The sequence below is a fragment of the Salmo salar genome, chromosome 09, assembly GCF_965601325.2.
Source record: "Salmo salar chromosome 09, fSalSal1, whole genome shotgun sequence".
NCBI classification, from domain to species: domain Eukaryota; kingdom Metazoa; phylum Chordata; class Actinopteri; order Salmoniformes; family Salmonidae; genus Salmo; species Salmo salar.
Window position 1 is genome coordinate 81,389,453 of NC_138299.1, and position 12,226 is coordinate 81,401,678.

At 44.3% G+C, this 12,226-nt stretch overlaps 1 protein-coding gene across 4 annotated transcripts in view; it reads left to right on the forward strand.

Moving 5' to 3' along the window:
• The window catches only part of LOC106611934 (lysine-specific demethylase 3B), a 30,626-nt gene extending 18,400 nt beyond the window's left edge, over positions 1 to 12,226 (forward strand). For 3 of the 4 annotated variants that reach the window (XM_082955967.1, XM_014212616.3, XM_014212617.3), the window contains exons 17-24: positions 4,870 to 5,041; positions 5,123 to 5,344; positions 5,539 to 5,658; positions 6,575 to 6,598; positions 9,191 to 9,330; positions 10,573 to 10,749; positions 11,063 to 11,197; positions 11,400 to 12,226. In XM_082955967.1, coding sequence (XP_082812093.1) covers positions 4,870 to 5,041; positions 5,123 to 5,344; positions 5,539 to 5,658; positions 6,575 to 6,598; positions 9,191 to 9,330; positions 10,573 to 10,749; positions 11,063 to 11,197; positions 11,400 to 11,480 — 1,071 coding nt within the window. In that variant the 3' untranslated portion in view covers positions 11,481 to 12,226. The remainder of the gene's footprint in view (positions 1 to 4,869; positions 5,042 to 5,122; positions 5,345 to 5,538; positions 5,659 to 6,574; positions 6,599 to 9,190; positions 9,331 to 10,572; positions 10,750 to 11,062; positions 11,198 to 11,399) is intronic. The other variant, XM_014212618.3, reaches the window with a different exon arrangement.

Below are 12,226 nucleotides of genomic sequence, written 5' to 3' on the forward strand. Positions count from 1 at the left end.
ATGAAATAACACATGGAATCATGTAGTAACCAATAACCAAAAAAGTGTTAAACAAAATATATTTGAGATTCTTCAAAGTATTCACCCATTGCCTTGAGGACAGCTTTGCACACGCTTGGCATTCTCTCAACCAGCTTCATGACATAGTCACCTGGAATGCATTTAAATTAACAGGTGTGCCTTGTTAATTTGTGGAATTTCTTTCCTTAATGTGTTTGAGCCAATTAGTTGTGTTGTGAGAAGGTAGGGGTGGTATACAAAAGATAGCCCTATTTGGTAAAATACCAATTCCATATTATGGCAAGAACAGCTCAAATAAGCAAAGAGAAATGACAGTCCATCATTACTTTAAGACATGAAGGTCAATCAATCTGGAGAATGTCAAGTGCAGTCGCAAAAACCATCAAGCGCTGTTATGAAACTGGCTCTCATGAGACCTCCACAGGAAAGGAAGACCCAGAGTTAAGTTCAATAGAGTTACCAACCTCAGAAATTACAGCCCAAGTAAATGCTTCAGAGTTCAAGAAACAGACATATGTCAACATCAACTGTTAAGAGGAGACTCTGTGAATCAGGCCATCAGGGTCAAATTGCTGCAAAGAAACCACTACTAAAGGACACCAATAATAAGAAGACTTGCTTAGGTCAAGAAACAAGAGCATTGGATATTGGAGTCCAAATTTGAGATTGTTGGTTCCAACCGCGATATCATAAGGTGAATGCACCAATTTGTAAGTCGCTCTGGATAAGAGCGTCTGCTAAATGACGTAAATGTATCTTTGTGAGATGCAGAGTTGATGAACAGATGATCTCTGCATGTGTGGTTCCCACCATGAAGCATGGAGCAGGGTGTGTGGGGCTTGTTCGCTGGGGCTTCTTTGCTGGTGACACTGTCAGTGATTTTATTTAGAATTCAAGTCACACTTAACCAACATGGCTACCACAGCATTCTGCAGTGATACGCCATCACATCTGTTTTGCGCTAAGTGGGACTATAATTTTGTTTATCAACATAACAATGACCGAAAACACACCTCTAGGTTGTGTAAGGGCTATTTGACCAAGGAGAGTGATGGAGTGCTGCATCAGATGACCTGGCCTTCACAATCACCTGACCTCAACCCAGTTGAGATGGTTTGGGATGAGTTGGACCGCAGAGTGAAGGAAAAGCAGCCAACAAGTGCTCAGCATATGTGGGAACTCCTTCAAGACTGAAAATGATCTTCCCCAAACTTGAAGCTCACGCGCTGCTAATGTATTTTTATTTGATTTATTTCACCTTTATTTAACCAGGTAGGCTAGTTGAGAACAAGTTCTCATTTGCAACTGCGACCTGGCCAAGATAAAGCGTAGCAATTCGACACATACAACAACACATAGTTACACATGGAATGAACAAAATATACAGTCAATAATACAGTAGAACAAAATAAAACAAAAAGTCTATATACAGTGAGTGCAAATGAGGTAAGTTTAGGCAATAAATAGGCCATGGTGGCGAAGTAATTACAATATAGCAATTAAACAGTAGTGATGCTGGACGGGCGAGCAGGTGCGGGCAGTGATCGATTGAATAGCATGCATTTAGTTTTACCTGCGTTTAAGAGCAGTTGGAGGCCACGGAAGGAGAGTTGTAGCATTGCTTAATTTTAAGAAGCTATTTGGCCACTTCAGTTGTTAAACAATCCATATCAAAACGTATTGGCCTATGGGCCGGGCTGCATGAGTTGTGCAACTGTTTCTTGCCTTATGCTGGAAATAGTAATGAGGTAGTGTGAGTCATTGGTGGTGTCGCGAGTCATTGGTGGTGTGTGTGTGTGTAAGTAATGCGGTGTGAGTAATATGTGGTTTACACATTTTGTTACATTACAGCCTTGTTTTGTTTCAATCTACACACAGTACCCCATAATGACAAAGTGAAAAGAGACCTTATTTACATAAGTATTCAGACCCTTTGCTATGAGACTTGAAATTGAGCTCAGGTGCATCCTGTTTCCATTGGTCATCTTTGAGATGTTTCTACAACTTGATTGGTGTCCACCTGTGGTGAATTCAATTGATTGGACATGATTTGAAAAGGCACACCTGTCTATATAAGGTCTCACAGTTGACAGTGCATGTCAGAGCAGAAACCAAGCCATGAGCTTAAAGGAATTGTCCATAGAGCTCCGAGACAGGATTGTGTCGAGGCACAGATCTGGGGAAGGGTACCAAAAAATGTCTGCAGCATTGAAGGTCCCTGAGAACACAGTGGCCTCCATCATTCATAAATGGAAGAAGTTTGGAACCACCAAGACTCTTCCTAGAGCTGGCAGCTCGGCCAAACTGAGCAATTGGTGGAGAAGGGCGTTGGTCAGGGTGGTGACCAAGAACCCAATGGCCACTCTGACAGAGCTCTAGAGCTTTCCCTGTGGGGATGGGAGAACCTTCCAGAAGGACAACCATCTCAGCAGCTCTCCACCAATCAGGCCTTTATGGTAGTGGCCAGACGGAAGCCACTCGTCAGTAAAAGGTACATGACAGCCTGCTTGGGCACCTAAAGACTCTCAAACCATGAGAAACAGAATTCTCTGGTCTGATGAAACCAAGATTGAACTCTTTGGCCTGAATGCCAAGCGTCACGTCTGGAGGAAACCTGGCACCATCCCTACAGTGAAGCTTGTTGGTGGCAGCATCATGCTGTGGGGGATGTTTTTCAGCGGCAGGGACTAGGAGACTAGTCGGGATGGAGGGGAAAGATGAACGGAGCAAAGTACAGAGAGATCCTTGATTAAAACTTGGTCCAGGGTGCTCAGTACCTCAGACTGGGGTGATGGTTCACCTTCCAACAGGACAACGATCCTAAGCACACAGTCAAGACAATGCAGGAGTGGCTTCGGGACAAGTCTCTGAATGTCCTTGAGTGGCCCAGCCAGAGCCCAGACTTGAACCCAATCTAACATCTCTGGAGAGACCTGAAAATAGCTGTGCAGCAACGCTCCCCATCCAACCTGACAGAGCTTGAGAGGATCTGTAGAGAAGAATGGGAGAAACTCCCCAAATACAGGTGTGCCAAACTTGTAGCGCCATACCCAAGAAGACTCGAGGCTGTAATCGCTGCCAAAGGCGCTTCAACAAAGTACTGAGTAAAGGGTATGAATACTTATGTAAATGTAATATTTCAGTTTTTCTAAAACCTATTTTGTATAGATTTAATGAGGGAATTTTTTTGTGTCCATTTTTGAATGCGGCTTTAATGTAACAAAATGTAGAAAAAGTCAAGGGGTCTCAATACTTTCCGAATACACTTAAAATGCAACAATTTCAACATTACAGTTCCTATAAGGAAATCAGTACATTTAAATAAATTAACTTGGTCCCTAATCTATGGATTTACTGCGTGTGTGAGTAATATGTGGTGGTGTGAATAATATGTGGTGGTAGTAGTATTGATGGTGGTGGTGTGAGTAATATGTGGTGGTGTGAGTAATATGTGGTGGTATTGGTGGTGTGAGTAATGTGTAGTGGTATTGATGATGGTGGTGGTGTGAGTAATATGTAGTGGTATTGATGATGGTGGTGGTGTGAGTAATATGTAGTGGTGGTGTGAATAATATGTAGTGGTATTGATGGTGGTGGTGTGAGTAATATGTAGTGGTATTGGTGGTGTGAGTAATATGTAGTGGTATTGGTGGTGTGAGTAATATGTAGTGGTATTGATGATGGTGGTGTGAGTAATATGTAGTGGTATTGATGATGGTGGTGGTGTGAGTAATATGTGGTGGTGGTGTGAATAATATGTGGTGGTGTGTCATGCTGCCTCATGCAGCGTGACACATCTCCTTTCGCATAGTTGATTTGTGCCCTGTGGAATGCTGTCCCACTCCTCTTCAATGGCTGTGCGAAACTTCTGGATATTGATGGAACTGGAACACACTGTCGTACATGCTCAATTTATGTATGGTGACTTATGGGACATTTTCAGCTTCCAGGTATTGTGTACAGATCCTTGCGACATGAGACCGTGCATTATCATGCTGAAACATGAGGTAATGGCGGCGGGTGAAGGGCCTCACGATCTCATCACGGTATCTCTGTGCATTCAAATTGCCATCAATAAAATGCAATTGTGTTCGCTGTCCATACCATAACCCCACTCTGTTCACAGCGTTGAAATCAGCAAACCTCTCGCCCACACAACACCATACATGTCCCCATACATGCCATCTGCTTGGTACAATTAAAACCGTGATTCATCTGTGAAGACCACCCTTCGCCAGCATGCAAGTGGCCATCGATGTGGAGCATTTGCCCTCTGAAGTCGGTTACGGCGCCGAAAGTCGGACAGCGAGCATACAGATGAGCTTCCCTGAGAAGGTTCCAAATTCTCTAAAACAACATTGGACACAGCTTATCGTAGAGAAATGAACATTTTAGGTTCTCTGGCAACCGCTCTGGTGGACATTCCTGCAGTCTGCATGCCAATTGGACGCTTCTTCAAAATTTGAGGCATCTGTGGCATTGTGTTCTGTGACAAAACTGCACATTTTAAAGTGGCCTTTTATTGTCCCCGGCACAAGGTGCACCTGTGTAATGATCATGCCGTTTAATCAGCTTTTTGATATGCCACACCTGTTAGGTGGATGGATTATCTTGGCAAAATGAGAAATGCTCACTAACAGGGATGTAAACAAATTTGTGCACAAAATGAGAGAAGCTTTTTGTGTGTATGGAGTTATTTTATTTCAGAGCGAGAAAGAGATGCACTTTGGCAATATGTACATTGTTACATCATGCCATGTAATAGATTAGTTGGGGAGAGGTTTGGAAGAGGGGGATGTGCAGTGTGAGAGAAGCTGATTGTTTGAACCCTTCCCCCCCCCTCTCCAGCCGGTGCTGGTGTCTGGTATCCATAAGCGTCTGAAGGGGGCTCTGTGGCGGCCTGAGGCCTTCAGCGAGGAGTTTGGGGACCAGGATGTTGACCTGGTCAACTGTCGGAACTGTGCCATCATCTCCGACGTGAAGGTTCGAGACTTCTGGGACGGCTTCCAGATCATCTCCAGTAAGTAACGGGATCATTCATTCGTTCATCCATTTATTCACTGATTCACTCACTCACTCACTCATTTATCTCTCTTTTCAGAGCGTCTGAAGGGTAGTGATGGTCAGCCCATGGTTTTGAAGCTGAAGGACTGGCCTCCTGGAGAAGACTTCAGAGACATGATGCCCACACGGTTTGATGACCTAATGGACAACCTCCCCCTCCCAGAGTACACCAAGAGAGACGGTCGTCTGAACCTGGCCTCCCGCCTGCCCAACTTCTTTGTCAGGCCAGACCTGGGGCCTAAGATGTACAATGCTTATGGTGAGAGAAACCCTACAGACTAACACTGGGATCCCATAGCTGGTCAATAGATGGCTAGTTAGCAATAGCTCCAATGGCAGCATCTCTGATTTTGGTCTCTCCTTCTTTCCATTTATCACTACCCCCCCACCACCCCATCTCTTCCCCTTTCTCGCCACTATCATCCGGCTTTGTCCTATCTTCCTCCCTCTCAGGTCTGATGGAGACAGAAGACCGGAGTGTTGGCACCACCAACCTGCATCTGGACGTGTCTGATGCCGTCAACGTTATGGTGTACGTGGGCATCCCTGAGGGAGAGGGAGACCACGTCAAGGGTGAGTAGGACCAACACACTCTCACACAGTGAGGTAGAACATATATTCATACAGCACAGCTGACACATTACAGCATTGACGTACATCGCACTATACAATGTAAGCGTTAGCATGGCTAGCAATTTAGCACAAGTGTCCATTTCGCACTAAGTGCATTTCTATATCAAACCGCTATATCACACTGCTACTCACACACGGACATCAGCACCTCCATCCAGCAACACTCATTAATGAGTGAGACTTTTTTGTATGGTACGTTAGTGGTTGTCCTTGGATCTTTGTCCTTGGATAGTCATGGTTTTATTCCATCTAATGCTGCACTATCTTTGGGTTTGTTGCATTGTTTTTCAGGAGTATCATTATGACAGATTTAAACACCTTACATCTAAAGAAAGTGTAAAAAAAAAAAAAATTGAAAAAAAAAGTATCAACTGAAAATATTTAGAATAATATTAAAACCAGTCATGTATAATTGGGTTTGAGGTGCTCCCAACTATTCTACAGGAATGTCGATAGGTTGACCAAGATCAAATACTGTACTGTCCCATTGAATTAAGAAAAGGAAGCCATTCCTCAGCATTGAGACAGAACAATGGTGTAAATGTTCCATTTTAGCCTGGTGTCAGTCACTCCTGTGGCCTCTCCCAGGTTTCCCACCCTGTGCCTGTATCCATAAAGCATCTCCGGTGTGCTGATCTATATAATCTCATTCATTATGATCTAAAAGGCAAAACTGATCCTAAATCGGCACTCGTACTCTGAGATGCTTTGTGGATACGGACCCTGGACTATCACTGGAGGCCTCTGACTAGCCCAATGGGAGTTGTCCCCCCCATGCATCAATGGACAGGATTCTGGTGGAAAGACCCTCCCATGGGTCTCACATGTTGATTGTGTGAACATTTCTTGTTCACAGAGATGGATATCGCTGGATGTAAAGGTCTGTGCAATTTTATGTTATCACCTCCTTAGCATGGCCTTCTTGACTAACATCCCCCTTCTCTCTCCTCCTCCACTCCCCCCATCCCCATGTACTTTCCCACATGGGGTCGGTGCCAGAACACTACAGGGGTGCATCCATTTAAAAGCCTTTGTGGTTTATCTGTGGTCTGTGTTGGGTCTTTCTGTGGTCTTCTACCCTGTGTAGACCTTCATTAACCCTCGGATAGCCAGAGTCAAACTCTGTTTAAAACCTTTAAACACAACTTATTATTGTTAATGTTTTACGCTGGTAGACGCTAGTAGTTTTTTCATGTTTTGCATCTTCTGTTGTCTGGGGTGACAGGTGTTCTGGCTTTGACTGTTGGAGATGGGCATCTAGAGATGCCTAGCCTAGAGGAAAGTCTGAGCAAATAAACTCACACGCATTTAGTCCCGCCTTCACCCGCATTTAGTCCCGCCCGCATTTACACTGTGTGCACAATTATTAGGCAAGTTGTATGTTTGAGGATTCATTTTATTATTGAACAACTACAATGCTCTCGGTCAATCCAAAATGTTAATAAACCTCAAACCTGAATATTTAAGAAAGTGAAAGTGAGGTTTTGGCTTTCTTTGGAGAATATCTATGTGTGCACAATTATTGGGCAACTATTAGTGTGCAGAATTATTATGCAACTAAATGAAAAATGTTTATTTTCATCTGTTAAAGTGAGAATAATAAACAACTCAATGTATAAATAAACATTTCAAAAAAATATCTGTGACCAATATAGCCACCCTTCTTTTCAATAACAGTCATAGACTCCATGGATGGAAGGCTTGTCAGTTTCTTGATCTGTTGACCATCAACTTTTTGTGCAGCAGCAACCACAGCCTCCCAGACACTGGTCAGAGAGGTGTACTGTTTTCCTTCACCGTAAATCGTCCATTTAACAAGGGACCACAAGTTCTCAATAGGGTTTAGGTCAGGTGAGGAAGGGGGCCATGTCATTATTCTTTCATCTTTAAGGCCTTTACTGGCTTGCCACGCAGTGGAGTACTTCGATGCATGCGATGGAGCATTGTCCTGCATAAAAATCATGGTCTTCTTGAAAGATGCAGACTTATTCCTGTACCACTGCTTGAAGAAAGTGTCTTATAAACACTGGCAGTAGGTTTGGGAGTTGAGTTTGAGTCCATCTTCAACCCGAAAAGGTCCAACTAGCTCATCTTTAATAATACCACCCCATACCAGTACCCCACCTCTACCTTGCTGGCGGCTGAGTCGAAGTGGAGCTCCGTGCCCATTACTGATCCAGCCACGGGCCCATCCATCTGGTCCGTCAAGAGTCACTCTCATCTCATCAGTCCATAAAACCTTTGAAAAATCTGTCGTCAGATATTTCTTGGCCCAGTCTTGACGTTTCAACATGTCTTGTTGAGTGGTGGTCGGGTTTCAGCCTTCCTTACCTTGGCCATGTCCCTGAGCACTGAACACCTTGTACTTCTGGGCACTCCAGGTAGGTTGCAGTTCTGGAACATGACAGCACTGGAGGATAATGGGTTCCTGGTAGCTTCACGTTTCATTCTTCTCAAATCTTTGGCAGTTAATTTGCGTCTTTTTTTCTCAACACGATTCTTGCGACCCTGTTGACTATTTGCAACAAAGCGTTTGATGGTTCTGTGATCACGCCCCAATATCTTAGCAATTTCAAGAGTGCTGCATTCCTCTGAAATACTTTTTACAATTTTGGACTTTTCAGAGTCAGTTACATCTCTTTTTTGGCCCATTTTGCCTGAGGAAAAGAATCTGCCTAATAATTATACACACCTTGATATAGGGTGTTGATCTCCTTAGGCCACACCCTCCCTCATTACACAAATACACATTACCTGATATGCTTAAATCCAATAAGCATTCCAGTTTATACAGCTTGGAGTTGGGAAATATGCATAATAATGATGATATGGTCAAAATACTGACTTGCCTAATAATTGTGTACACAGTGTAGTCGCGCCCGCATTTAGTGCCGCCCGTCTCTCCCTCGCACGCACATGCAGGCAACTTGTTCTATAGCTCTGGGGGTCATTTGTCCAAGTGACCAGAAAGTGAATAATACATGTAGCTCCACTAGTGTAATGTTTTAGTCCCGTTCATCATTAGCCATCTAAATGTTTTCTTGATTAGTAATAAATTAGCAACTCTGTGTTTCAAATGGCATTGCAAGGAGGGTACAGTTCCCCTGCCAGCTCAGCGTCTATCTGGTTCTGGATGATGACTCAACACTTAACCTCGGCTGCATTTTGAATGACACCCTATTTCCCATGTGCTGCACTACCTTTTACCAGGGCCACATACTGTTATGATCAAAATGGGCTACTGTTTGGGGGAATAGTGTCATTTTGAAATGGCACCTTATGATTCTGACATAGTGAAGCAGCACTTCTCTAAGTTAGAATGTGTAGTGTTTTTTTCTCCTGTGCCCACAACCTCAGGATGTCAATGTGTGATGTTTAGTGTTCTTCTTTCCTCCATCCTTCCCTAAGAGTTCATGCTCACTCCGTGACTGCCCGTGTTTGCTCATCCCTGTCTGTCTGTTTGGTCCTGCAGAGGTGATGACCACCATCGAGGAGGGTGACGTGGATGAGATGACCAAGAGGAGGGTGTATGAGGCCAAGGAGAAGCCCGGGGCGCTCTGGCACATCTACTCTGCCAAGGATGCCGAGAAGATCCGCGAGCTTCTCCGCAAGGTCAGGGTTCACAGTCACCCCATTCATTGTAATGTATATCTGCACATTCATTTTCAGGCAATGCATTATATCTGGGAAATTTTCAGGGAAGAAACTAAATGGTTGCTTGGCTTTTTTTTGTAGTTCTACTGTTCCCATGAGAAATGTGATTTTAGTATATACCTACAGTAGGGTAGCTGTCCAGGAACAGGGTTGGAGTACAAACCTACAGTAGGGTAACTCTCAAGGAACATAAACCCACAGGAGGGTAGCTCTCCAGGAACAGGGTTGGGGTATATACCTACAGTAGGGTAGCTCTCCAGGAACAGGGTTGGAGTATAAACCTACAGTAGGGTAACTCTCCAGGAACAGGGTTGGAGTATATACCTACAGTAGGGTAACTCTCCAGGAACAGGGTTGGAGTATATACCTACAGTAGGATAACTCTCCAGGAACAGGGTTGGAGTATAAACCTACAGTAGGGTAACTCTCCAGGAACAGGGTTGGAGTATAAACTTACAGGAGGGTAGCTCTCCAGGAACAGGGTTGGAGTATACACATACAGTAGGGTAGCTCTCCAGGAACAGGGTTGGAGAATAAACCTACAGTAGCGTAACTCTCCAGGAACAGGGTTGGAGTATCAACCTACAGTAGGGTAACTCTCCAGGAACAGGGTTGGAGTATCAACCTACAGTAGGGTAACTCTCCAGGAACAGGGTTGGAGTATAAACCTACAGTAGGGTAACTCTCCAGGAACAGGGTTGGAGTATAAACCTACAGTAGGATAACTCTCCAGGAACAGGATTGGAGTATAAACCTACAGGAGGGTAGCTCTCCAGGAACAGGGTTAGTGTGAACCTACAGGATGGTTGGAGAGCCCTGATATAGGGTGCCATTTAGGACACAGACATTGTCTCTCTGATATACCATAGCATGTTACTTAAGCAATAAGGCCCAAGGAGATGTGATATATGGTTAATATACCATGGCTAAGGGCTGTTCTTAGCCACAGTCTTTAGCCATGGTATATTGGCATATATCCCAAACCCCCAAGGTGCCTTATTGCTATTATAAACTGGTTACCAATGCAATTAGAGCAGTAAAAATATGTTTTGTCATACCTGTGGTATACGGTCTGATATACCACTGCTGTCAACCAATCACCATTCAGGGCTCGAACCATCCAGTTTATAATATCCTTTACCATTAGTGTCACTATGCTTTACCATTAGTGTTTTTTTCCCCCTCTCCTCTGACTGTCAGGTGGGTGAGGAGCAGGGCCAGGAGAACCCGCCGGACCATGACCCTATCCACGACCAGAGCTGGTACCTGGACGGGGTGCTGCGCAGGAGGCTGTATGAGGAGTATGGTGTGCAGGGCTGGGCAATCGTACAGTTCCTGGGAGACGCAGTCTTCATTCCTGCCGGGGCTCCCCACCAGGTGGGTACTAGGGGAAACACTGGATGTAACAGTGGAGGTTTGATTGAGAGGTTTTGGGTTGTTTAATGGTTACATAGGGACAGAGGGTACACTTATGGTTTTCCTTTTGCTGTATAATATTTATACTCTTGCTTCTCCACACACACACACACACACACACACACACACACACACACACACACACACACACACACACACACACACACACACACACACACACAGACACACATTCTCTCTGTCACGACACCTCTCACACTCTTTCAAAAACAAATTTTTCACACACTCCCCTCTTGTCTCCTGGCTGTCCCCCCAGGTCCATAACCTGTACAGCTGTATCAAGGTGGCGGAGGACTTTGTGTCTCCTGAGCACGTGAAGCACTGTTTCAGACTGACCCAGGAGTTCAGACACCTGTCCACCACACACTCCAACCACGAGGACAAGCTCCAGGTACGCTTCGTCTGCCTCCCGAATGGTAGCCTATGTAGTGCACTACTTTTGACCAGGGCTCTGCTCAAAAGTAGAGCACTAACTACGCCGCCACAAAAGTATAGGTCACTGCTGTGAGAAGGAATGAAGGTTTGAATTGATTATCAATCAGCAACGTATTGTTGTAATTAATTGTAATTTTGATGGGATCTCTGTTCTCTAGGTGAAGAACATCATCTACCATGCCGTAAAGGACGCTGTGGGGACACTGAGAGCCCACGAGCCCAAACTAGCACGCTCTTAGTGCCCTCCACACACACACACACACACACACACAATCTGCAGTGATAGAGTAGAGGTGCAGAAAGAGGGGCGGTGATGTGCTCACACAACTGTTCTTTTTGTTGGGGGGGGGGGTCTATAGTCATTGCTGTTATGACACGCTCTACACGACTTAGTTGTTTTCCAATTTACTTCTGATCAACTCTGTATTTAAGGTCAGAGCGGGTCCTGTTTGTGTGTGGAAGAGAAGGGGAGCATGTGATGTGAGCTGACGTGCCGTTAGAGTGAGGGGGTTCAGCTTCTGTGTAGCGTCTGACTAAATGTGAGCACTGGGCTGTTATTTTTTTGCGATAACCGTTCACCTGTTTTTGTAGGTTTTTTTTTTTACATCTGTTTTCCTTCCACCTTCAGTGGTGGAATTGGGACGTTTGAAAGAAACAAGCATTGAAGGAAACTCGACCAAAAGGTTGTATTTTTTTGTTGTCTTTCTTTTCAATTAAAAGCAAGGACTTTTTTGGGGGGGGGGGGGCGTGTAATTGAAATTGTCTTTGAATGCTTGACAGAGTGGTTTAGAGAAATGTCTCCATTGGTTTGGTCACTTTTGTTGTCCCAAGGTTTGAATAGATTAACTGCAGACTTCAAAACGTTGTACAAGAATCACGATTCCAACTGAACAGAAACAACTGGTCGTTAAGTGTATCAATATATATATTAATGATATTAGCAGTCTGTTTTGATTTTTCAAAATAAAGTTTACAAAAAATACAA